Source organism: Chinchilla lanigera, unplaced genomic scaffold, assembly GCF_000276665.1.
Source record: "Chinchilla lanigera isolate Chin_1 unplaced genomic scaffold, ChiLan1.0 scaffold00026, whole genome shotgun sequence".
Classification (NCBI taxonomy): Eukaryota; Metazoa; Chordata; class Mammalia; order Rodentia; family Chinchillidae; genus Chinchilla; species Chinchilla lanigera.
Window position 1 is genome coordinate 3,280,291 of NW_004955427.1, and position 27,731 is coordinate 3,308,021.

The 27,731-nt window shown below is 42.9% G+C and overlaps 1 protein-coding gene across 5 annotated transcripts in view; it reads left to right on the top strand.

Moving 5' to 3' along the window:
• Nxpe3 (neurexophilin and PC-esterase domain family, member 3) overlaps positions 1 to 27,731 on the top strand; it is a 64,221-nt gene that overhangs the window by 23,986 nt on the left and 12,504 nt on the right. For all 5 annotated transcript variants that reach the window (XM_005386334.2, XM_005386336.2, XM_013515084.1 and 2 more), the window contains one exon: positions 22,506 to 23,260. In XM_005386334.2, the coding sequence (XP_005386391.1) occupies positions 22,506 to 23,260 (755 nt within the window). The remainder of the gene's footprint in view (positions 1 to 22,505; positions 23,261 to 27,731) is intronic.

A 27,731-nucleotide genomic window follows, 5' to 3' on the forward strand; every position in this document is an offset into this window, starting at 1 on the left:
GGGTCTCGCTATGCAGTTCAGGCTGACCATGAGCTCACTTTGTAGCCCAGGCTGGTCTCGAACGTGCAGTGATCCTCCTGCCTCAGCCTCCCGAGTGCTGGGATTATAGGCGGTCGCCATCACTCCCCACTTGGATGCTGGATATTTTTACTATTTTTGTAAGTAAGCTTGAATTTTATTTTGGGATATAATAAATTACCTGGAAACAATTTGATTCCTTTTGTTCTGTTTTTCTTATTTCAGTTGTGCTGGGGATTGAACCCTGGCCCTTGTGAATGCTAAGTACATCCTCTACCACTGAGATATTTTTCTTGTCACTGTTTGATCCTATTGGGTCTGGATTTTTGTAATATTACTTGGGACATGATCAGTGTTTAAGATTTGCTCTTTGTTGTTGTTTTGTTTTTTGAGACAGGGTCTGTCTATGTAGCCCAGGCTGGCCTTGAACCAGGGCCATCTGCCTGCCTCAGCCTCCAGAGTACTGGGATTACAGGCGTGCGGCATCATGCCCAGCTCACTGTTTAGGGTTGTTTACTCCTGAATTCAGACTTTCTGAGCGCTCTACCCCTTCGCCCATGAATACTGAGGTTTTCCAGTCTGGCTGGAAGGACAAGTGCTATTCCTGACTCGGTGTGAGCTCAGGCTAGTGTCCTTCTTTGTGCTTTCTTTCCTCAGTGTCTTCCTTACGTGTGCTTGTCAGTGCTCTGCTGAGTATGCAAGCGGGAGCCCGCTAGGTCTCAGGTTTCCTCTTTGTGCGCCGTTACTCCATCCTGTAGTTTCTGATTACCTGTCAGTCTCTCAGCTCTGTCTCTTCGACTTAGGTACTTCACCAGGTTCCGCCAGGGCTCCCTGCGCAGGGCTGCAGCTTAGAAGCTCTCAAGGCAGTGCACAAAGGCAGTCGTGGTGTCCTAGTCACTTTCCTTGTCATGGAGACGCAGCATCCGCAGAGCTATTTCGACTTATCAAGTCTGTGGTTGGCTACCAGACAGAGGAGGCTTGGCAGGGGGGCTGAGCAGGGGAAACCTGCTCGTGTGGTGGTGAAGCAGAGAACGAAGGAAGGAGCCGGAGAAAGAGCCAGGGAGGGAGCTGTACCCCAGGGACCCAGCTCTTCCCGCATGCCCCTCCAGCAGCTTGCTCAGCTGCTGCCCTCCCAGCGGTGCCTCAGACGAGCACAGGACTGTGACTGTCACCTTCCGCAGACTCAGCTGTGAGTGCATGATGCGTTGAGGGTCAGTTTTTTATTTTTATTTTTTTAATTTATTTAAAAGAGTAAAAGAAGATAACGTAGTAATAGGGGGATTTACTGAATTACAGACAAAGTGGTAGGACATTATCAATGGTTGTTATTTTACCTATTGGTATCTTCAAGATAGTTTCTCAGGAAAACAAATAAACAAATAATAGTGAGTTACAGACAAAAATGGTAGGCAATTATCAATGGTTGTTGTACTGTACTTTAGTTTCTTCAAAGTGGTTTCTAGGGAAAACAAATAGAGCTATACGTGAGTGATCAATTAAATAATCACTGACTATTCTCAATGATTGTTGTTGAAGACACCTAGTAATAAACATACATCCATTTACAAAATAGGATAGGAACAACACAAACATTACAGAGTTATGGACAGATTGGTAGGAAATCATCAATGGCTGCTATAATACATGGTGTATCTTCAGAGTGGTTTCTCAGGAAAACAAAGATATGCAGGAAAGATCTAATAAGTAGTTACAGCCCAAGGGTTGTGAAAAATAGCAGATTACCTCCTCATCAGTGACTCTTCACTGAAGTGTGACGGCTGGAAGGAAGGCCAGGATTGAAAAGAAGGACCGAGAGACTTGCACCTGTGTCTAGCAACAGGCTGTTTACTTTTTCCCTTATAGTCATGATTATGCGGGGCTCCTCCTTAAACATAATGGTCTGGCCAGAGGGAGAAGGCAGAGTATGCCCTGGGCCCCTTCATTCCTGTTGGACCAGCTGGTAGGAAGGGTCTGAGCTCTGGGGCCTTCACTTTAGAGGGCAGTCCGACCTCTAGTGGTCACCTTTATAGTCAGGGCATGGCCCAGGGGGCTTCTTAGGGCAGTCCCTCTTGAGGTGGCCTGGCTTTTGACAGCGGTAGCAGATGAATGTTGTCAACGTTGTCGACGAGTTCTTCTTGGGGCCCTGAGAACCAGATTTAGGGTCTGTTTCTCTTAGTGCTGCAACAAAGGCAGCTGTTTCTTCTTGGTCTCTTTGTGTTTTCTCTCCTTCGACTCCTCCTCCTCATGGCTATAAAAAACTAAGGAGGCAATTCTTACTAACATCTCAAGTGAGCTATCTGGGGCAAAAGCCATTTTTGTAGCTTTTTTCTACTATCTGGGGCTGACTGAGTAATAAACTTATCTTTAAGAATAGCTTGTCCCTCTACTGAACTGGGATCCAGGGAAGCATGCTTTATCAGTGCTTCTTGTCTAAGCAAGCAGAGGGGTGTTCTCTCTAGCCTCCCAGCACTTTGGGACCCCACAACCACTTGGTGTCCTCTCCCCAGCCGTCAGCACGAGCGGCAGGAACATGTGGATGAAGTCCTCGGCCGCTAATCAGTCTCAGCACCATCAGGTGCGAAGTGTCCCAGGCAGGTAACCTGGACACGCACCTTCTCCATGAAGGCGGTTCTACAGAATCTGAATGTTGGGCACCCGTGTAATCCATGAAGTCTCGGTGCGGACCTCCCTGGAGCTCCACTCGCTCCTCTACCGCAGCCTACACGGTTAGGGGGAGAAGGCCTCCAGGGCGGCTCCCCGGATGTTGTGTAAGGTCCTCCTGGTTTCCAGCTCCCGAATAGCTCCCACGTCCGCAGTCAGCTTGACCTCTGAGTCATTGGGCATCAGTACTCTCGTGATCTCCGAGTCCTTGCTCATCAGCTGCTCCTCCGCTGACTCCGGACCTTTCTGGCTCTCAGCGGCAGGGTCAGGAGTGACCCACTGCGTGGCATGTTTTCCCAGAGGTTTCTCCATGTTGGGATGGTTCATTCATGTCTCTGGATGGGCCTGTTGTGTCAGTGCTTCTCTATGGCATGGTGTTTCTTGGGCAGCGGCCGGCCCCAGGGCTGGCACACATCTCCGTGCTGCTTCCTGGGTGCCTGCTGCTTGCCTTTCCAGGTGCCTGCGTGGCTGGGTGTGCCGTGCCCCGAAAGGCCTGTGCTCCCAAGCTGTGCGGCCTCCTAGAGTGGGTGCCTGCAGCCTGCCTGCCTCCCCGGGTACCTGTGTGACTGGGTGTGCCGGGCCCTGAAGTGTTGGCGATCCACAGCCGCTCTGACTTCCGGAGTGGGCACCTGTGACCTGCCTGCTTCCCTGGGTGCCTGTATGGCTGGGCGCACCAGGCCCTGAAGTGCTGGCGCTCCCCAGCCCTGTGGCCTCCTGGAGTAGGCACCTGCGCGGCCAGGTACTGAGGGACAGTTTTGGCCTAAACTGTTGTACAGCATGCAGAATTCATCATGTTTCCTTACTGTTTCTCAGACATCCATGTATTTTACTGTCTTATGTCTGGTGTCTAGAAAACCTTTGTTTCATGTACTTTAGCTTTTTTTCTAAGCTAATTGAGATATGAGGGTAAATCTGAAATTTTTTTTTTATTTTAAAGAGAATGGTAAATGAGAAACAAACAAAAAATAGAACAGTAGCAGCATACCAGTGTCACAAACATAAACAAATCAAAGCAAGGACATTCAAAATGATACAGGTTCTCAAGACAAAATAATACGAATCAACAGTGGTTATTACTTTACATATCACTGTCCTCAACTGTATTGCTCAGATTACCAGACGTAAGAATGAAAGATTGCTCAAACCATTATAGGGAATAAGAAAATAATTCTTTGATAAAACAGTAGAGATAATACAGAGTTTCACTAGACAGATGGTAGGAGTTCACCATTGTAATTCTACTGCATATTGTTACCTTCAAATCAGTTGCTCAGACCACCAGACACAAGCATGCACAATTGATCAGAACATAAAAAATTGTAATCATTAACGGTTCATTTCAATATACCATCAGACATCAGCAATACAGTTATTGCAGCTATTCATATGTATGTTTATATTTTGCATGCCTTCTTTGTTTTCTTCTCTCCCTCATCCTAGTTGTTCCTTCCTTTGAGCAATTTCTTTCCCTCTCCTATCATCTGTTGTACATTTTGAGTTTTACCTACTCTTCCAGGTTCCTACACCAAGGAGACAATATGATGTTTACCCATCTGGGTCCAATTTATTTCACTTATTAGTATGGTCTCTAGTTGCATCCATTTACCTACAAAAGCCTCGAGTCTATCTTTTTAATAGCTGAGTAATACTCCATTGTATAAAAATACCACATCTTTTTTACCCATTCCTCAGTGGATGGGCATCTGGGTTGTTTCCAGGATTTAGCTATAACAAATTGTGCTGCTATAAACATGGGTGCACATATATCACTATGGTATGATGTCTTTAATTCTTCTGGGAAGATAACCCAGAAGGGGAATAGCTGGGTTAGATGGGACTTCTAATCCTAGTTTTGTGAGGAATCTCCAAACTGATTTCCACAGTGGTTTCACCAATCTACACTCCCACCAGCAGTGGAGTAGGACTCCTTTCTCCCCACAGCCTCTCCAGCATTTGTTTTTGGTTGATTTCTTGATGATAACCATGCTTTTTGGGCTGAGATGGAATCTCAGTGTTTTAATTTGCATTTCTCAAATGACCAGTGATGTTGAACATTTTTTCATGTATTTATTCACCATTAGTATTTCTTCCTTAGAGAAGTGTGTATTCAACTCAGATGCCCATTTTTGGATTGGGTCTTTGAATTTTGGGGGCCTGATTTTTAAAAATTCTTTATATGTCCTGGATAGAAGTCCTTTGTCTAAGGGGCAGTTGGCTAACATTTTTTCCCAATTTGTGGTTTTTTTTTTTTTTTTACTTTATTGGTGATCTCTTTAGATGTGGAAAAGCTTTTCAATAAGATAAGGTTCAATAAGATAAGGTTCAATAAGATAAGGTTCAATAAGATAAGGTTCAATAAGATAAGGTTGTTGATTCTTTGAAGTATTTCCCATGCAGTTTGGTTTTGTTCATGAACTCTCTGCCTGCCCCAATGTCATCAAGATTTTTACTTACTTTCTCTTCCAATAAATTTAGTGTTTCTGTTTTAATATTTAGATCTTTGATCCATTTTGACTTTAATTTAGTGCATGGTGAAAGGCATGGGTCTAGTTTTAGTCTTCGGCATGTAGAAAGCCAGTTCTTTCAGCATCATTTATTAAAGAGGCTATCTTCCTTCCACTGAATATGTTTGGCCCTTTTGTCAAAGATAAGGTGACTGAGTGTGTTTGTAGTTGTATCTGTATCTTCTAGTCTGTTCCATTGATCTTCAGGTCTGTTTTTGTGCCAGTACCATGCTGGTTTTATCACAGTAGCTTTGTAATACAATTTTAAGTCAGGAATTGTGATGCCTCCTGCCTTTCCTTTGTTTCCCAAGATTGCTTTTGGTATTCTAGGCCTCTTCTGGTTCCAGATGAACTTTAGGAGTGTTTTCTCTAGATCTGTGAGGTATATTAATGGTATTTTAATAGGGATTGCATTGAATCTGTACAACAATTTTGGGAGTATGGCCATTTTCACAATGTTGGTTCTTCCTATCCATGAGCAAGGAATATCTTTCCATTTTCTGATATCCTCTTCGATCTCTTTTTTCAGAGTAGTATAATTTTCACTGTATAGATCTTTTACTTCTTTTTGTTAGATCTAACAAAATCTGGTAATTTTTTGTATCCTGCTGGGAAGCAGACATCCAAGAGACTTCAGTTTGAGGGGCTAGAAATAGTCCAGGAGCTGGGGAAGAGAACAGGGTGGGAACTAGAACAACATAGAGCGTATAACCTCGTGTAGGACAGAGGGCAAGTACATCCAGTGTTTCTGTTACTTTATTACAATTATTAAGGAGCCACGTTCCGTCCTGTGACCTAAGAGAGGAGCATGTTCTGATGGTCGGCGCTGCAGGTGCATTGCTGCTGGAAAGTAGGGACTCCTGCCTGTGCAGCAGGTGGGCAGTGGAAAGGATGTGCCGAGGAGGCTTGTGAATGGAGGCTTGAAAGACACGGGGGGGGGGGGGGCGATGGTGCAGACCCTGCAGGATTACAGAGAGGCAGAGAACTTCACAGCCGTAAGCGTGCAGTGGCCGCCTGCGTTGGTTCGGGATGTACATTGCTTATTTTACCACATCCAGTGGCCTGAGTCATAAGAGTAAAGGGAAAGGGGGCTGAGGGTCTAGCTTAGTGGTAGCTTAGCAAAAAACAGAAGCAAAATAACAACAACAAAAGAATAAAGAGGAAGGATGAGTCGTCTTGCATAGACGGAAGTAGTAAAGGCAGGGAGAGAGATGTGAGCGGGCAGGTCATAGTCCCACATCAGTAACGTTATCACACCAAGGAAGGGGCATTAGGAAATTCTCCTTTATGCTGCAGTGAAACACCTTATTCTGTTCAACTGATGTACACTAATAAAAAAGAAAAATTCCCTTCAATTGTCCTTTATTCTCAGAAGCTCTGGAGTGAGGATGGTTAAAAGCTGTAATACAGAAGGGAGGGGGCAGTGATGTAATTGATGTAGGACTACCTACAGGTGAAAGTAACAGGTGGTGGATTGAGGCAAAGCGTTGTTCCTTGACGAAAAAGGTCGTCTTGCCAAGGATGAGAACACTGTTCAATTTATTATTGTGATAATAATTTATAAAGAAGCTTGGGATGATGCAGAAAAGTCTCTGAAATATGGTGCTTTCCTGTATTATGCTTTGTACTCTGTGTAATTAGAGTGTTCAAAAGAACCTATTCCACATTTATTTATATTAATTTTATTGGTACATTTTAGATATAATGGTCACACTCATTACAGGAAGTTTGTACCTGTACTTGATATTTCTTGATTCTTTTTTCCCTGCAGCTCTCTCCTCCTTTCAACTCCTCTTCCCCTCCTTATGTACAAAAGCTCCAGTATCTGTTATACATTGTGGTCTTACTTTACCCTTTCAGTTTCTCCCGTTGGAGAACCAATGTGATATTTAAACATGTGTGTCTGACTTATTTCATTCAGAGTGTGGGCTCTTCTTCTCTCCCTTCCTTCCTTTCCCCTTCCCTCCTCCCTAGTTCCCTTTCTTTTGAACAGTTTCTTCCTGTTTCACAATACCTTTTATACACTTTGTTCCTTCATGTTCGGAATCTCATATCAGAGAAACGATGTGATATTTACACATATGAATCTGATTTATTTTGCTGAAGAGTATGTTCTCAAGCTGCATCTGTTTACTTAGAAATGTCTCACGTTTTTCTTTATGACTAGGTAGTCAACCATTGTATAAAAAAACCACATCTTTATCCGTTCCTCGGTTGATGAGCACTTTGGTTATTTCCAAGATTAAGCTATTACAAACTGTGCTGCTGTAAACATGCCTGTTTATTTATCTCTGTGGTATGATGTTTTCAGTTTTTCTGGGAAGATATGCAGGAGGGCAGTGGCTGAGTCAAATGGAACCTCCAGTCGTAGTTTTTTGAGGAATCTCCACACTGATTTCCACAGTGGTTGCACCAATCTACACTGCCACTGTAGTGGATTGATAACTGGTGGTCAATTTATAACCCCTAGCTGAACTGAGGAAGTGTGGTGCTGGGTGTGGAGGCCCACCTGGGGACTGTTGCCGGCAGCACAAGAGGCAGAACTGGAGAAGAAGAAGAGAGGCTTTTGGGAACTAAAGAGGCTGTTGGGAGCTGAGAGAGGCTGTTGGAGCTGGTGGAAGCTGTAAGGAGCTCGTCATGCTGACATTACTGATGAACTTGGCTGTTTTCATCCTCCAAGGAGCTCAAGACCTGGTTGGCACTGAGAATGGCTTTGGTTCACTTTGGGGGAGCTCTGGTCCTCACTTTGAGCATCACTTCCTGGCTCTGGAGGGGAAGATGGTGCACTGCCAGTCTCCAGGAGAAGTTTCTTGTGTTGGCTTCCCTGACAGGACCTCAGCCATCTTGATCATTGGAGGAGCTCGGGACCTCACTGTTGCTGAGGATGGTGTGGTACTTTTCAGGGGAGCTCTGGTTCTTTCTTTGCACATCACTTCCTGGCTCCAGTGCAGATCCCTCAGCCTGTTAGCACAGATCCTTCATCCCTCTGGCACAGACTTTCTAATTTCACCACTGACCTTTGGGCCTTCCCAGTGCAGATCCGTGAAACAGGCCTGCATGAGATGTTGTTGTGGGTTCTGGGCCTCCAGTTGGATTCGTGGGAGGCATTGTTATGAGCTCTAGGTTTTCAGCTGGACTCATGCAGGACATTTTCGTGGGATCCAGGCCCTCGGTTGGATTCCTTGGCCTAGGTGTGTGGATACATTTCCTGCGCTCTTTTGTGTATCATTCTTTGGGTGACTATTATAAATAGTTTTATAAAATATGTGTCCTTCATTACGTTGTTCCCCTTGCAAAAATATCCCCCAAACCAACACAGCCACCAACGGTGTAGAAGGGTTCTCTTTTCCCCAGCATTTGTTATTGGTTGATTTCTTGATAATAGCCATTCTTTATGGGATGAACCTCAGCATTGTCTTAATTTGCATCTTTTGAATGACCAATTATGTTGAACATTTTTTTTCATATATTTATTTGCCATTTCTCATTCTTCCTTTGAGAAGTGCATTCATCTCAGATGCCCATTTTTGGACTGGGTCTTTAAATTTGGGGTGTCTGATTTTTTTCAGTTCTCTATGTGTTTTAGATATTAGCCCTTTGTCTGAGGGACAGCTGGCTAAGTTTTCTTTTCTTTCCACTCTTTGGGTTGTCTTTTCACTCCATCGGTGATTTCTTTTGCTGTGCAGAAGCTTTTTAACAGGATGAGATTCTAATTGTTGATTCCTTGTAGTATTTCCTGTGCAGTTTGGATTTTGTTCATGAAATCTTTGCCTGCACCTGTGTCTTCCAGAGTTCTACCTTTTATTTCTTTCAGGAGATTTAGTGTTTCTGCTTTAATATTTAGATCATTAGTCCTTTTTTATTTCAGTGCATGGTGATAGACATGGGTCTAATTTTAGCCTTTGGTATGTGGAAAGCTGTTTTTTTCCCATACTATTTATTAAAGAGGCTATCTTCAGTAAACATGATTGGCCCTTTTTACAAAGATGAGGTAGACGAGTGTGTTTGGTGTTGTTTCTACATCTTCTAATCTGTTTCATTAGTCCTCAGGTCTTTGTGTGTGTGTGTGTTTGTGTGTGTGTTTTTAAGACAGGGTCTTGCTATGCAGTTCAGGCTGGCCTTGAGCTCACTTTGTAGCCCTGCAGTTGAACTCTTGAACTCTCAGCAATCCTCCTGCCTCAGTCTCCCAAGTGCTGGGATTACAGGTGTGCACTACCATACCCAGCTCAGGTATTTTTTTTTCAGTACCATGCTGTTTTTATCACAGTAGCTTTGTAGTATAATTTCAAGTTGGGGATTGTGATGCTTCTTGCCTTTTGTTGTTTAGGATTACCTTTTGCTATTTTAGGTTTCTTCTGGTTCCAAGTAAGTTTTAGGAATCTTTTCACTAGTTCTGCGAGGTATGAGAACAGTAGTTTGATTGGAATTGCACTAAATCTGTATTTACAATTTTGGGTTTATGGCCATTTTCACTATGTTGGTTTTTCCTATCCATGAGCAAGGGATATCTTTCCATTTTCTGATATCCTCTTCAGTCACTGTTTTGAGAGTAATTTTCAATGTATAGATCTTTACTTCCTTTGTTAGGTTGTTTCCTAAGTATTTCATTGTTTTTGATGCTATGGTGAAAGGTGTGGTTTCCCTAATTTCTCTCTCAATGCATTTGTTGTTAGTGTACACAAATGCTGTTGATTTTTGAGTGTTGACTTGGTATCTAGCTACACTACTGAATTTATTAACTCTACCTGTCTTTTGGTGTTTTGGGGGTTTTCGAGGTAGAGTATCATGTTGTCTGCAAATAATGATAATTGAACTTCTTCCTTTCCTATCCATATTCCTTTTATTTCTTTCTATTGTCTAATTGCTCTGGCTAATGTTTCCAGAACTATATTGAATAGGAGTGGTGATAGTAGTCATCCTGTCTTGTTCCTGATTTTAGAGTGATAGCTTTCAGTTTTTACCATTTAGTATGATGTTGTTTGTTGGTTTATCATAGATGGCTTTTATCAGATTGAGATAAAGACCATCTATTCTAATTATCTGTGGAGTTTTTAATATCATGAATGGGTGTTGGACTTTGTCAAATGCTTTTTCTGCATCTATTGAGATGATAATATGATTTTTGTCTTTGGCTCTGTTAATATGGTATATTACATTTATTGATTTGCATATGTTGAACCATCTCTGTATCCCTGGGATGAATTGTATTTTGTCATGGTGTGTATTGTTCTTGATGATTTGCTGCCTTCTATTTGTCAATATCTTATTGAGGGTTTTTGCATCTATGTTCATTAGGGAGAATGGCCTGTAGTTCTCTTTTTTGGTTGCATCTTTCTCTGGTTTTGGTGTCAGGGTAATGCTTACCTCCAGGAATGAGTAGGGAGTATTGCTTTCCTTTCAATTTCATTAAAGAGTTTGAATAATACTGGTATTAAATCTTGTCTAAATTTCTTGTAGAGTTCAGCTGTGAATCCATCAAGACCTGGGCTTTTCTTTGTTGGTAAGTTTTTAATTACATTTTCAATGTCATTGACTGATACCGGGTTATTTAGATTTTTTTATATCTTCTTGATTCAGTTTTGGCAATTCATGTGTATCTAGAAATCTGTCCATTTCTTCAATATTTTCCATCTTGTTAGAATGCATATTCCAGAAATAAGTATTGATCTTCTGGACTGCAACAGGATTTGTTGTGATTTCATCCTTTTCGTTCCTAATTGCATGGACTTGAGTCTTTTTTTCTTTTTTTTGATAAGGTTGGCTCAGGGTTTATCAATTTTATTTAATCTTTCAAAGAACCAAATCTTCCATTCATTGGTTCTTTGTATTTTCTTAGTGTTGATTACATTAATTTCTGCTCTGATTTTTATAATTTCCCTCTTTATTCTAGCTATAGGTTTGATTTCTTCTTTTCTAGAAATTTGAGGTTCTATATTAGGTTGTTTATTTGAGCTTGTTTTAGTTTCCTGATGTGAGAGCTGGAAATTTCCCTCTTAGGACTGCTTTCATTGTGTCCCATAAATTCTTACATGTTATCACTTAATTGTAGAAAGTATCTAATTTCTCCTTTAATTTCATCTGTGACCCATTGGTTATTCAGGAGGATGTTATTTAATTTCCAGGTGTTTATGTAGTTTTTGTGGTTTCTTTTGCCATTGATTTCCAGTATCATTGCACTATGGTTTGATTATATACATGGAATGATTTCAATTCCTTTGCATTTACTGAAGTATGCTCTGTGGGCTGATATATGCTTTATTTGGAGAATATCCCATGTGCAGCTGAGAAGAAGGTGTATACTGATGTTGTGGGTTTAATTACTCTGTGGATATCTATGAAGTCCATTTGTTTACAGGTTTGGTTTAGTTCTGATATTTCTTTGTTGATTTTTTGTGTAGTTGATCTGTTTGTGACCGTGGGGTATTAATATCCCCCATTACAATTATGTTGGTGCTTATTTGATTTTTCATGGCTGTTAATATTTGTTTTATGTAGTTGGGTACAGTGGTATTAGGTGCATATATATTTATGATTATTATGTCTTCTTGGAGTTTTCCCTTAACAAGTATGTAGTGATCTTCTTTGTCTCTTTTGATCAGTCTGGGCTTGAAGTTTACATTGTCTACAAATAGAATAGCTGCCCTTGTTTATTTTGGTTCCTGTAGTATGGAGTATTGTTTTCCATTCTTTGACTTTTAGTCTGTGAATTTCTTTTTGAGTTAAGTGTGGTTTTTTGTATGCAGCATATTGTTGGATCTTGCTTCATGATCCATTCTACCAGTCTATTTCTTTTGATTGGTGAATTGAGACCATTTACATTGATAGTTATAACTGACATGTGTTGGCTTATCCTTATTTTGTTTTCCTGTTGTTGGCATCCTGTCTTTTCCTTCTGTTTAATTGCTTTCTCTGCCTGATTGCTTCTTACTATGGTGTTCCTGGAATTTTGGTCTTTTTCTCAGATATCCTTCAGAGCATTTTGGAGAGTGTGGTAGTCATGAATTTCTTTAGTTTGTTCTTTTTCATGGAAATATTTTATTTCTCCATTAATTTTGAAAGAGTTTTGCAGGGTATATCAATCTGGGTTGGAAGTTGTTTTCTTTAGGACTTGAAATACTTCACTCTAAGCTCTTGTTGACTTGAGGCTTTGTGTTAAGAAGTCTGCTGTGATTCTGATCAGCTCTCATTTGTAGGTGATCTGTTTTCTCTAATAGCCATTAACATTCTGTTGTTTTGCTGAATCTCTGGGATCTTGATTATTATATGGTTTGGTAGAGATTTATTTTGGTGATGAGTCATTGGAGTTCTATATGCCTCACTAATTGGCTGAAAAAATATATATATATTTGTACCAGGAATCAGACTCAGGGCCTTGTGCTTGCCAGGTAGGGGCTTATGACTCTGAGCTATCACCCTGGCCCTTGCCTCACTTATTTGTATGTCAAATTCTTTATCCGTGTTTGGGAAGTCTTCTGCCATTACTTCTGTAAAGAGGTTTAATGGCATTTGAGCTATCTCTGGCTTTCTCTTTAACTCCAGTTTTATGTTGTTGTTCTTTGTATCATCTTGCAGGTGTTGGATTGATTTTTTTCATAGTCCCTTGCTATTTTTAAGATACTGTTCTTTTTGTGGTCACTAACCACAGACTTGTCTTCTAGATGTGATGGTCTATCTTTGCCTTTATTTATTCTATCGCCTGTACTTTCAGTGGAACTTTTAATCTTCTGGAAATCTATTTGAATCTGTTTAATGGCTTCCATTTCTTTCCTTTGTTGGCCTTCGTGGTTTCCATCATTTTGCTGAGCTCCTCTATTTTTTTTTTATCTGTGTTGCCTTTAGATTTGTTAGGCTTATCTTTCATTTTGATGGTCATTTCTGTTTTCACCTGAAAGATTATTTTTTCTATAGCCATATCCATTTGTTTTTTCACTTCTGCTAACGTTTCAGAAAGATCCAGTGTGGCGTCCAATTTCCTATCTCATTGTGCTCTGGACTTGTCCTGGGTGGGCTGGAGGTCTGGGGATGCATTTTGCCTCTGCCTCTTGTAATTTTGTGTTTCATTTTCTGTGTTGGTGCTTGTAGACTTCCTATGGTAGATAGCTTTATCCCTAGTAGCGATACTTCTCTAGGGCCTTCCCAATGTATTAAGGATGAGAAGTTAATATTTAGTTGGCTCAGCACCCCGTCCTTTGGTACTGGACTATGGTGAAGGTTATTACCCCAGACAATGTTGTCATACGGAGAAAAACTGACTGTAGTACCTATGAAAGTCTCGTGGAGAAGGTACTACAATTAACAATAACAGTATCATCATGCATAGCCTAGTGTGGTAACTATTAATTTGGTATCTTTAACCTTAGGAGGAGGCTCTACAGTTACATAACAAAATCCAACATATACCAGAAGTTTGTATGCGGTGGGTTTCCCCTTGGTAAATTGATTTCACCCAGTTTGGGTAGTATTTAAGAGGGATAGGGGACAAAACAGAGATGAAATGAGGAGAAATGTAGTAGAGGCGAAGCTGTAAGGCTAAGGATGGTCACCCAATTTGGAAGGCTGGAGGACAGGGCAGAAAAGGAAGAATGAGAGGGCAAGCAAAAGAATATTGGAGCAAATCAGAAAAAGAAGACATGATTTTCATTCACATGAAAGTTTCATAAAATCAAGAGGGCTAGTGAGGGAAGAGGGAAAGATGAACAGAACAAAAGAAAAATACAGGTAAGAAATCTAATTAATCAAACAAAAAAACCAATAAACAGAAACCAAGCACAAACAAACAAACACAATAAGACAAAAAAAAATCCAGCAATACACACAAACAAAATGAACAAAAAAACTCGTGCCCCAATCAGCCTGAGAAAGGTAAAGCAATCAAAGCAAGAGAAAGTTTTTGCACAGCAAAAGAAATCACCAACAGAGTAAAAAGAAAACCCACGACTTGGGAAAAACTTTTAGCCAACTGTCCCTCAAAGGACTTCTATCTAGAACATATAAAGAATTAAAAAAAATCAGACCCCCAAAATTCAGAGACCCAATCCAAAAGTGGGCATGCAAGATGAATATGCACTTCTCAGATGAATACAAGTGGCAAATAAATATATGAGAAAATGTTCAACATCATTAGTCATTTGAGAAATTCAAATTATAACGACCCTGAGATTCCATTGATTCGGCAAGCGAGTCCATCGAGAAAGACACAAAAAACCTGAACAAACATGAACGAACAAAGCTTTATTGGAGCTGGCTGACGGATCATCTCTAACCCGGAGTCAGAGATGTCCGTCCACCCTGGGTCTCACCTTTGGTTTTAGTACGTTTCCGGTTTCCATAGTAACCATTACTTCATTTTCCGGAATCTCACAAGAACATCACATAGCTAGGATAAGTGTACCTATCTCCCAGGAGGTCAGACAACCAAATTCCAATGACTGTAATGGGTTGATCTTTAACCTACTTCCCAATTTGCTGTTTGTTCTGTTCCCAATTTATGGCTTTGCTCTGCTGGGGTTGATAAGGGACTGGGGTGTGGGGTGTCAGCTACAGCTTGAGTGAACTTGAAGTGACCTCTTTTACTGTGAAGTTAAAGCCAGAGAAATGGAGTTTCTCCGGCCTATCACCATCTCACCCAGAAAGTATGGCTGTCATCAAGAAATCAACCAATAATAAATGCTGGAGGGGCTGTGGGGAAAAAAGGGACCTTCTACTGCTGGTGGGAGTGTAGACTGGTACAACCACTGTGGAAATCAGTATGGAGATTCCTCAAAAAACTAAGATTAGAGGTCCCGTTCCCCTTCTGGGTATTTTTCCAGAAGAACTGAAAACATATCACAGTGATATATGTGCACCCATGTTTATAGCAGCACAATTTGTCATAGCTAAATCTTAGAAACAACCCAAATGCCCATCCACTGAGGAATGGGTAAAAAAGATGTGGTATTTTTATACAATGGAGTATTACTCAGCCTTAACAAAGGATAAACTTGGCTTTTATAGGTAAATGGATGCAACTAGAGACCATACTCATAAGTGAAATAAATCAGACCTGTATGTGTAAACATCATATTGTCTCCCTAGTGTAAGAATCTGAAAGAGTAAATAAAATCTGAAAGGTACAATAGATACTTTGAGAGGAAAAGAAAGTGCTCAAAAGGAAAGAACAGCTGGGATGAGGAAAAAGAAAGAAGGGGAAAGATATATATACACACACCTATACACACAAGATAGCTAAGATAATTGTGCTACTAATTTCTACTGGTTTATTGAAAGGAACGGTCAAGGCTTAATTTATTTTGACCAGTTTTGCACGCTTATGTCTGGTGATCTGAACAACTACTTTGAAGACAACAGTATGCAATACAACAACCATTGTTGAATTGATACCTTGTTTTTTGAAATTCTGTATTGTTTCTATTTTTTTTAATTTTTTATTCTCTTTAAGTGAAAACATTTAAAAAAATAAAGTAAGTTAAAAAATAACAGAAAAAGAAGATAATGAAATTCCTGTGATGTCCGCAGTGCTGTGGCAGTGTCCAGGTGGGATTCCCGAGATGTGTGTGGAGCCCTGCCAGGTCTACAGTAGAGCTTGTGCCGGGTGAGCGGCTGACCCTGTCCTCCGGTCGTGGGGTCAGGACCGGTCTGCGGCTGGCAGTGTCCCGTTCTCCTTCCCCTGTTGTCTCTGAGGTGCTGTTCCGGTAGTTGTGCTCTTGGTTGTCACGCTGGTTACTCCACTTGATGGCGCTGTCAGGCTTGCCCTGCTGCTTGTAGACGAGGAGGCCTGTCTGGTCCTTTGTGTTTAGGGCTGAGCGGCCTGTGGCACCACCTGGGTGGAGTCGGGCTCTGCCGCCCAGCAGCCCTCCCGCTGTCCTGCTTCCCGGCCGCCAGCAGTCTGCTGTGACTGGAAGGCTCTTCCCTCGTTCTGCTCCAGGCCTTCGGCCGTGCAGCGGCTTGGGCCGGTTCTGCTGGGGTGCCCTGTTCGCTCTGGAGTAACGTGGCGGCCCCCCTGCCTACTTCTGTCCCCTGTGTCTGCAGAAGCGCAGCACCCGCCGCTGGTTTTGTTGGGCCCCTCGGGACAGTGTCCCACCACCGGGGGCTGCTTGCTGGGGCGCGTGGTAGCGGCAGGCTGTTTCAGTTAAAAACACCACGCGAGAAGAAGGTGTATGTAGCAATCGCCAACAAAAGATTGCAGGGAAACGTGCTGACTTTTATTTCTTTGATAAGCCCTCACAGAGCACGGCCTGTACCTTTTCCCTTTGTCTCCTTTACTGATATTTAATGTATATGCATGTGTTAGTGTACGTTTCTCATTGTTGGGACAAAATACCAGCACCTAAAGTTGAAGGGGGAAAGGTTTCTTCAGCTCACAGTTCGTGCAGCTTTCAGTCTGTAATTGGCTGGCTCCAGGGCAGGGTGGCTTGGCAGAACTGCATCCCAGAGGAGAAATAGTCCATGGCAGCAGAAGACAGCAAAAGCAAGCAAGGGAGGGACAAGACTCGTTTTACATTGTACACAGGCTGCCTGCCCTAGGGGGCGTGTAGCACTCACACCCTGAATGCTAGCCAGAACTACGCCAGACCAGTCGGTGAGCTGATTTGCTAATCATGCACCCTTAATCCCAGCATCACACTGTAGATTCAGCCCCCTCTGAAAAAGTCCCGTGACCACATGGAGGCTTTGGGGGGACATCTGGACACAGCTGTAACGCTATTGTATTACAGTACCAGTATGTTAGGGCTTTTGGCTGCAAGTGAAGACACCTGATTCATATTGGCTGTAGTAGTAATAATAAGAAATATTACTCATTTAGAAGTCGACAGGTGGTTTGGGTGTAGTTCTGTTTGGGTTAGGGTGTTTTTCAGCTGTGCCTTCTTTGTTATTTATTTATTTTTCTTCAGTACTGGGGATTGAATCCAGGGCCTTCGTACATCCCAGCCCATTTTTGCTAAATTGCTTAACCTGGGCTTGAACTTTTTAGCTGGCTAGTTTGTGTGTTAGCTTTTGTCTGTGGTGTCCGTCTTTGTTGGATTATAGGATGGCTGCCAGAGCAACAGGGTTGTCCTTCGTTTGTGGCCAGCTGAAGAGACAGTTTTTACCTGGAAACTCTTTCAAGAAACTACTTTCAGCTGGGCGTGTTGTCGCATGCCTGTAATCCTAGCACTCTGGAGGCTGAGGCAGGAGGATTGCTGAGAGCTTGAGACCAGCCTGAACTGCATAGGGAGACCCTGTCTCAAAAAGACAAAAGAGAAGAAAAAGGAAAGTACTTACATAGTTTTCACTTGCAAATAAAATTCAGGTAGCTGTTCCTAGGGGTCTATGGGGTGGTCCTGGGGAGCTAGCAAATTTGGAAGCGTGAATCAATCATAAGATTTCAGCAACCTCTTCCGGTTCATACATTGTGGAATTAGACCGTGTGCCTATCCCTGAAGTAGTCACTTGCTACCGCTATGCCAGCTGGTTCCCCTGAGCTGACAAGTCAGCGTGTGGTCTTGCTGGTTTTCCCTGGGCAGCCAGTGGGACGGATGTGGGACGCAGTGTTTGCCCTAGTCCACAGTTTCTCTGCTTCCCCTTTGCCTGAGTCTAAAAAGATGTCAGACCCAAGGTGCCCTTGTCACTGGCCCTAGAGAGAGTTGCCACTTGGGGAAATCAAGCAAACTGACCTTGATGGAATTTTTTTCATTTACAAGTAAAATTCAGATGGTGTAGTATGAGTGTCTGGTGATTCCTAGCTTGGACTGTGTGTGTCAGTCAGCTGACCTTGGGTAGTGGACAGAGTTACTGAGCAAAGAGTGGGACCACGAGAGGGAGAGAGGTAGAAGATGGGCAGAGGGGTATTGTGAGCAGGTAGTGCATCCTTGGGCCCTTCCTGGGGGGTGCATAGGTTCTCAGCTGCTAAGGAGGAGGGGGGGGCTGGAAATTTCCTGAAAGGCAGGAAGTGAAGGGGATTTTTCAGAGTCATTTTTGTTTTGTCCCCATGCTACTTTTTAAATGCGCCAATACTACCGTGTACTCCTTTAAAATGAAGACCCCATGCCGGGCGGGGTGGTGCATGCCTGTAGTCCCAGTACTCAGGAGGCTGAGGCAGGAGGATCACTGAGTTCGAGGCCAGCCTGGGCTACACAGTGGGACCCCGTCTCAAACAAAACAACCACAAGTAAAATGAAGTCCTTAATGAGATCCTTTCGAACGAAAGTATTTGTATGTAAGTGTAAAATGAGAGGGGTATGTATAGGATCTAAGAAAAGCACTACACATTCTTGTACTTATTTTACATATAGAACCTTGGAGTGGTTAAGAGTAAGTGGGGATCCTGACACCTCGTGGCTCACGTTATTGTTGCCATAGTAACACACCTGCGAGGAGGTTACAAATAGAGACGTTTATGTCACTCACAGCTGTGGAGTTCCAGGAGTGCAGGAGCAGGGCGCATCTTCAGGTTAGCGTTTAACTGACCTTCCTTCACGTGGTGGAGGGCGTCACAGAGCAAGAGAGAGCACGTGTGCCAGCCAGGCCCGGGCCCTCTCTAGAGCCGCTGCTCTGGGTGGGGGCCTGCCCTCCCGACCGCCTGACCCGATGACTTCCCAGAGCCTTCCTCTCCGCGTACCGTTAGCGTAGGAGCCCGAGAAGCAGGTCTCCCGCGCACGCGCTCTGGGGGCGCGTCCAACCCGCAGCGCCTTGTTGGGCTGCAGGGAGCAGCGCGGCGCCGCGCTGATGGGAGGGGAAGTTTCGCTTTGCTGCTTTGTTCCCCTTCTCACCCTCCGCTTTAGCCGTGTCTAATAAAGTACGCGGTTTTCCATGTGTACTGCAGAACTGTTTCTCAGTGTCCGTCAGTGCCTTTATGCATTAAAAAGAACTTACGGAAAAGAGAAAACTTCAAAAACCAGCATTATTAAACACATGGCTGGATTCTTCTCCCCTTTGCTCTGAGAGTGCAGTTGCTTATTTTGGTGATTTTGACAGCAGTACTTACATTGCACGGAGTAGGTCCCGCACCCGTGGGGTGTGTGTCGAGCCCCGTGGCAGACGCCTGAGACCAAGCCCAGTGTCCGCCCCTCGTAGGAGCGCTGCGCTTCTGTGGCCGGGACCTCGTAGCCGAGAAGGTCACTGACTGACTGACTGACGGGAAGGTCGTGCACACGGCGTCATACGCTGAGAAAGCAGCGAATCCTGTCCTGAGAGGAGGAGTCGGAGTTGCATCGTGATGCTCAAAACTGAGGCGCAGTTTATAATGTACGAGTCATTTATGTTTGGAATTTTTCACTTGGTATTTTCAGACCACAGTTGACCACAGGTACCGGAAATGTGGAAAGTAAAACTACAGGCAAGGGGGCCTCCTGCTGGGGATGATAGTCAGGCCGGCCTTGAAGTCAGTGTGTAGTCCAGGCTGGCCTCAAACTCACGGCGATCATCCCGCGCAGCTTCCCGGGGCTGGGACTGCAGCATGCACCGCCACGCCCGGCTCGCTTTTATCATTATTCTTTATGCATCAGTACCTGTTTGCAGTACATGCATTTTATCGCTGTCTTGGGGAGTTGGTACGTGTACATAATACAGCGTTCTTTTTTAAAAATACCCTTCCCTTCCCTCCTTCCTGCTCTGACTCCCCTTTTCTTTTAAAGGACAAGCTTTGGTTTTGTTAATTTTCTCTGCTTGCTGTTTTGAACGTCACTGATTTGTTGTATGCAGTATTTAAGCTTGTGTGTCTCATTTCACTTGGTCTTACGGTCTAAGGGCGTGTCGGTGTTCCAGAAATGCCTCATTTACTCTTCTTCCTGGCGGAGTAACATTGTATTGGGTGTAAATGTCACATTTTCTTTCTTCATCTCTTGATAGACATATAGGCCACTTCCAAGATTTAGCTGTTAGGAATTCTGCTGTAGACGTGGGTGTGCATGTGTCACTGTGATATGATGTCTTTAACTCTTTTAGGAAGATGCCTAGAAGGGTTGAATGGAATTTCTTTTTTTTCTTTTTTTTGAATGGAATTTCTGGTGTTAGGTTTTTGAGGAATCTCCCCTTTCTTAGCATGTCAATGATATTTCCTTTCAAAAATTTTTAGAGGTTGCCCTCTTGTGTGCAGTATACATTTGCAACTAATCAAACTTCACTTTAAAATAAGTGTACCGCTTCATGAGTAGTACAGGTGCATTGTACAGAATATGCCTACTTCATTTTATCTCTTCAGTTACTGCCATCATCCACTGCACTTGTATATGACCATAAGTAAGCGTATGTATCTATGTAAGTGTAGCTGATCACATAATTTTTGCTGTTATTACTGTTAGCAATCTGTTGTCCTTCAGATTAGCTAAGAATAAAAAAAAAAAGTTGAGTGTGATGCTGTGTGCTGGTGGTCCCAGCTTCTCTGAAAGCTGAGGCAGGAGGATTGCTTGAGCCCAGAAGTTCAAGACCAACCTGAGCAACCTAGTGAGAACTCATCTCAAACAAACGAACAAACCCATCAAAAGCCCTTTTATTTTGCTTTCACTTATCCCATCTCAGATATTCTTCCTTCCTTTTTTAAAATGCACATTTCCAGCCTATAAATTTTCTTTCTCCTCCTGATCAAATAGTTTTAAATTCTTAAAATTATTTTGTAGTGCTGGGGATTGAACCCAGGGCTTCACACATGCCAGGTAAGTGCTTTACCACTAAACTGAGTCATTGTGTTTAACCCTGTTCGATAATTCCAACATTGTAAATATCTGAGTCTGGTTCTGATGCTTGCTTTGTGTCTTTAAACCCTTGTTCTGCCTTATTGATTGCCTTACAGTTTTTTGGTGAGACCTGGACACGGTGGGCTGGGTGAAAGCACCTCTAGTAAACAGGCTTGTATGGAGTGGTGTGATAAGAGGTGGGGGAGGGGAATCACTGTCCCCTGTCATTGGGGCTTAGTCCTTTAGCAACCTTATACCCCTGGGCTGTAAACTTCATTAGTTATTCTTGATTTTTCCTTCTGCAGTGCGCTGGAGTTGGGTTTTTTCCTTCTCTCAAGGCTAGAGGGCTGTCATGAAAACCCAGAAACTTAGGTTTTGGTAAGACAGTTTCTTTTGAGGATAAGCTTTGCTAAGAACACAGTACTCTAGAGTACTTTTTTTTTTTTTTTTTTTTTTTTTTTTTTTTTTTGTCTTTTTGAGACAGGGTCTTGCTATGCAGTTCAGGCTGGCCTTGAGGTCACTTTGTAGCCCAGGCTGTCCTTGAATTCACAGAGATCCTCCTGCCTCAGCCTCCTGAGTGCTGGGATTACAGGTGTGCGCCACTACTCCTGGAGCACAACCTCTTTGTAGTCAATCAATTTAAATATATTCTTGCGAGTTTAGCTCCATATCACTACTTCAGGAAAACTTGTCACATGTTTTTATAATACAATTATAGCAGTAGCTCTTCTGACATACATAGGATCTATGAGATGCAAAGAAAGAGTTGAAATTGAGTTAGTTAAATTTTAGTAAAATTCTAGTTGGCAAAAGAATTGTCTGTATCTGAAACCTTGGGAAGTTACTCCAACTAAAGGTAAAATAACTCAGACATTGAAAAGTTTTATAGTAAAAAGTGTGAGAGAAGTGAGATAACTTATCATTACATGTACTTCAGGTAAAAATCAATGATTTACATCATTGAGAAACTCCCCTTCCTCCAAACACTCCAGGTCTTCATTAGTCACTCCCAGCACCCCCTTTGTAGGAGGTGGGGGATAAACAATCAACCTTTAAAAAAGGAAAAACAAAGTTAAAGTATATTAGTAGTGAAAATTCCAGCATCCAAGAAATTTCTTATATGAAACAATAACTTGGCAGTAGTATTCTATATGACTAAAATCTGTAACTACACCCCTAGTACTTTTTAATTTATTTTAATTTATTTATTTTCTTGTCTTTTTGAGTCAGGGTCTGGCTATGCAGTTCAGGCTGGCCTTGAGCTTACTTTGTAACCCAGGCTGGTCTCAAACTTGCAATGATCCTCCTGCCTCAGCCTCCTGAGTGCTGGGATTATAGGCGTGTGCCACCATGCCCAGCCTTCTAGAGTATTTCAAAGTGGTTTCTTTTCCTCTTTCCCCGGCAAAAGCTCAGAGGATTTTTTTCTCTGATAAATCACTGTAAAAACCTGATAGAGCTCTTGGAGGTAAAAGTTGCAAAAGTGTAGAGATTGCTCTATGAATTTACTTACCATATTAATTTTATTGTGTTACAATAAGATAGCCCTATAAAACTTGTGAACTGTTCTTATGCAGACTCTGTTTTTATACAATTTGAACTGGAGATTTGTTTGTGTGAATATGCAGAGATTGGTTGCAGCAGTGGTTTCTGTTGCTTGTGTCTTTCTCTGTAGTACTTGGACCATGAGACTGTGTCAGCCACGTTCATTGACAGCAGTGGGCAGTTTGTTTCGTCCCAAGCTCTGGGCGCCAGCCGGAATCCCTACTGTGGCTACGAGCGCCAGACCCTGTCCAGTCGCGAGCGCATGGAGGAAGACGCCTTGCTGGCTGCCTTGCAGTGGCAGGGGCCTGATGTGGGCCTGGTCCCCTTTGTGAAGAGCACCAGTCCTTCTGCTAGCTACTTTGTCATCCTGAACTCTGCGGCCTTCTTCAAGGTGGGAAGTCAGCTGGAAGTGCTGGTTCATGTGCAGGACTTCCAAAGAAAGCCCAAGAAGTACGGCGGAGACTACCTGCAGGCCCGGATCCACTCCCCCGCGCTGCAGGCCGGGGCTGTGGGCAGGGTGGTGGACTACCAGAATGGGTTTTACAAGGTGTTCTTCACTTTGCTCTGGCCTGGCAGAGTTAAAGTGTCCATATCTCTGGTTCACCCCAGTGAAGGGATCCGAGTTCTTCAACACCTGCAGGAAGAGAAACCAGACAGGGTCTATTTCAAAAGTCTGTTCCGTTCGGGAAGAATTTCTGAAACCACTGAGTGCAATGTGTGTCTTCCTGGGAGTCTGCCGCTCTGTAACTTCACAGATCTGTACACTGGAGAGCCCTGGTTCTGCTTCAGGCCCAAGAAGCTCCCTTGTAGCAGCAGAATTAACCATTTCAAGGGCGGATACCTGAAGGGCCTCCTAACGGCGTCAGAGAGCGCTTTCTTCCAGAGGTATGTGCTCTGTGTTCCGCTCGCCCCAAAGCCCTTACCCTGTCCTCCTCCCATATGGGGAGCATACGCACTCCTTATCTCTCTCAACTTGACCCAGTTCAGGAGGTGGTAAATAAGAAAACAAGCCCAGATTTGTGTTTTGGGTTAGTGTTTTCAGAGGGAGATTTAGTGCTTAGCCAAGATCAAATTAAAGACCTTTTACTGTTGAATTTTTGTTCTTGCCCTGATAATTGTTTTACTTCACAACTACCTACCGTATTTGTGTATGTGGGTAGTTCTGAAGTAAACGTACATGTAACTGTCTTGGTTTGTCCCCATTCCTTGTTATCCCTGCTTGTAACTTTTGGAATGGAAATGTCTGTCTTGTGCTGTTGGGTGTTGGAAGTGTCTATAATTTTTCGTTTGTATGGAGGCTTGCAGCTAAGAGTTTGCTTTAAATCTCAGAGGAGACTTTGGTCTTGGACTCTTCAGCAGTGATGAAACTGTTAGGACTTTGGCCTTAGTCCACCTTAGAGTGGACTAAATGCCTTTTGTATAAGGGGATGTACGTGAGTCTTCGGGGGGCCAGGGACAGAGTGTTACGGCTTGTGTCACACATGGCCCAGAGCCTCATGCATGCAGTCACAGGTGGGGCTCTTTCAGAGCTGGGTGGATCTAAAGTGTGTGACACTAGGATTGATGCATGGTGCAATGCTAGTTTCAAGGGTACTAAAATGAAGGATGTGCGTGCTACCTGCCCTAAGTAGTCTGCATAAGATCAAAGGGGCGGAAAGATGCTTTTATTTATTTTTTTATTTCTTGGTACCGGGAATCGAATTCATGACCTCACGCCTGCTAGGCAGGTGCTTCTGCCGCTGAGCTATGTTCCTGGCCCCAGAAAGATGCTTTTGAAGTCCCTTATTGTTTTGCTACTTATGCCAGGCAGGAACTGTTCTCTTAGAAGCGACCCTGTCCTGGAGCCAGCTGATTATGGACTGCAACTGGTACGAACTGTGAGCTAAATAAGTCTTTCCTCCTTTAACTTGTGGGTGTTGGCTATTGTGTCTCAGCAATGAGAAGACCAGGATAAGCATAATGATCAGTGTGTGGAGTAATGGGAAATGAGTGTGTGGGATCATTATGAATTGGAGGTTGTGTTTTCTTCAGTATTCCATATGGTTTTGAAGTAAAAGAGCATTCCAAGAAATAAAAAGTTGCATTGGATCAGAGGAATAACTTCTAATGTTCTGTAGCACAGTAGGGTAACTGTGGTTGACAGCAATTAATTGAGTATTTTGAAATAACTAGTAGAAAGGATTTGGAATGTTTCCAACACAAATAAATGATAAATGCCTGAGATACTATGCCAGTTACTCTATTGTGGTCAGTGTGCATTTTGTACACTGTATGTATTGAAAAGACATTGTATGTCATAAAAATGTACAATTACTGTGTATAAATTAAAAATAAATTTTTTAAAGTAATAAAAAGTTATAGAAGCAGCATGGTGAAAAGGCACAATTATTTGAACACATAACTTTTTAAACTTTTTAATCAAATAATATACATTTTTGGTTTGTTTTTGTTTTTTTGAGACATGGTCTTGCTTTGTAGTTCGGGCTGGCCCAGAACTCACTATGTAGTAGCCTTGAACTCTCAGCAATATTCCTGCTTCAGCCTCCCGAGAGGTGGAATTACAGACATGTGCCACGATGCCTGGCCTTAAATAATACACTTTTTAAACACCCTGTTGGGGAGTTATTTCCGTTCAGTGCATGTGGGCACCCTAAAGAATTTCATATTTTATATCCAATATAATTCACAATAGCCAATAGTCTCCTTGGTAAAGGAAAAGTTGCTATCGAAGTAAGTGGTCTGCAGGAACTCCTGAAATGAAACCCCCGATTTTCCATCGCGGACGCCAGCTGTTGGCCGTGTTGGTTTGTGTGCGTGCGTGGTGGACTCGCGCCGTGCCAGCAGAGGGAGCCGCAGTCCGTGTTTACTGTGGCCTTGAGCGTGTCGTGTGGCTCGGTACAAAATGAAAACTGAACAGCAACAAGACTCTAAACATCAGAAGTTTCTTCCGCTGATTTCAGGTTCAGACGTCAGAAATGCTGGTTCTTGACTGTGAGCAGATTATTTCATTTCTGTGCACTTTTTTTTTTTTTTTGGCCTGTGTAGTGAGGATTACGGTTACTTCCTTTTAGAGGTCTGTCAGCCTACTTAATACCCTAGCAAAAAGGAAGAAGCGTGGTTTATAACTTATTCAAATTCCATGTGGAAGACAGTTGGAGAAAGGTTAGAGAGTTAAATTAGTGCAACATTGAAAATGTTCCCGACACTGACTCTTACATGAAAAGCAGTAAGCGCCTGTTAGCTCGGAAGGAAGAGGTGCTGCGAGGTGTTGCTCCGGCCCGAGCTTGTGGAGCCGGCTGCGGCTGGCTGGCTGGCGGAGGGTCCTAGCAGAGTCGTTGGAGAAGTGTTGTCTGGAAGTTCGTTGGGGAAGCGGTGCTTGAGGTGGTGTGTACAGCTTTGGAAACCAAACGTCGGACGCAATCCTAATAATTAATTTTCCTCTTCTCCCGCTCTGCTAAGGTTTTAGAATATTATTCCAGTGTCTCTGCAAAGAAAGATTGAAATTGATTCCTTGAGGGATTTTTGTACTGTTTCGCGCTCACGGCCTGAATGTTGAACTGGTACCATCTTTTCTCTCTCTTCTTTGGTGGGTCATAGCCTCGCCAAGTTAGAAAGAGTTTAGAAGCAGAGCCTCAGTATTTGGTTCCCTCAGTGACAGGTAGACAACTGAGGTGAGACAGTTTTTGTTCTTTATCCATAAGGGGATAAAGTGTTCAACACAGAAAGGACAGCAGGATAGTGCTTTACTTAAAAGAGCCTATATTAGTATAAGGAAAGGCCTTTTGAAAGAATGAACGTATCACCTGAAAATTTCACTTTTGTTTTTATTTATTTATTTTTTGAGACAGGGTATCAATATATTACCCAGGTTGGCCTCAAACTCACAGAGATCCTCCTACCTCAGCCTCCTGAGTGCTGGGATTACAGATGTGCACCACCACACCCGGCTTCCCTTTTATTTTAACATGATTGTACTTTTTCTCTTTCTAACTGTAGTAAAAAAGAAAAACACTTTATAGTTGGGTGAGACAGTATACTCCTGCAGTCCTAGCACTTTGGGAGGCTGAGGCAGGAGGATCACACATTTGAGCCTAGCCTGGGCAATTTAGCAATTTAGTAAGACCTTGTTTCAAAATAAAAAATAAAAGGACGGAGATGTAGTTCACTATGAAGGCCCTGCATTCAACCCCAACACCACAAACAAAAGAACAAAAAGCAACAAATAAAAGCAAAGACCCCCCACCCCCGTAACAGTGACACCCATATACATTTTTCCTAGAGTCGCCATTGCTAATGTTTTTCCCCCTGGCTTTATTTCTGTAACGTGTGGATGTGTTTTCCTTCTGGACCGTGTGAGAGTGAGCTGCCATCCCCGAGGCGCTGCGCCCTGTGAGTGCGTCTCCAGCACGGCCCTGCCCAGTCACCACATTTGGGATGCTTAACACTACGCAGTACTGCGAGCTGATACTCCGCTTGTCTTGAAGATTTCCCAGTTGTCCGTAGTAGTAGTTCTCTGTTTTAGCTCATTGACCTGTGATCATGCAGGGTATTTAGTTGTTTCTTTAATCTAGGTTTTTTTGTTGTTGTTTTTTTTTTTAGCATATTTTGGTTTTGATGATATGGACAGTTTTAATACTGCTTTATTGTTTAATTTTTTCCACATGACTGGATTCAGGTTAAGTATTTCTGTAGTGAAATTCTATAGGGAATTTTCCTACAGATATCTTTACCGGAAAATTATTACACTCCTGGAAGTATTTTATATGTGTTCTCTTAAAAGTCATATTCTTTCTTAAATGTCATGTATCAAAGGTAGGTCATTCTGTTATTCTCTAGTGTGGCCAGCCCAACGTACATCTTTCATTGCTTGCTTTTTGTCTGTCTCCGTCATTAGAATGTCACTTCCACGAGGGAGGAGCTACCGTGTGTTGTCTCTACTGTGATAGTCTTGGCGTCTGGTACAGTACCTGTAGTACAGTAGAAGCTTAAAAATTATTTTTGAAATGAGAACATCTTCTCCAAAACGGATGAAATACTAAAATCGTGACTGTCCACTCCTATATCAAGAGTTTATTTTATTTATTTATTTATTTATTTATTTTTTGGTTTTTTTTTTTCTGGTACCAGGAATCGAACTCATGACCTTGCGCTTGCCAGGCAGGCGCTGTGCCACTGAGCTAAATCCCCAGCCCCTATCAAGAGTTTAGAGGGTTAAAGCCTTCCTTACTTTGTTTTGTCGCTGCTTCAGCACGAGGGCTTGAACCCAGAGGCTTGGGCGTGCGAGGCAAGCACCCCACCACTGCGCTGCACGCCTCCTTTCTGTTGGAGGAGTGTCTTGCTCAGGTGCCCGTGCTTG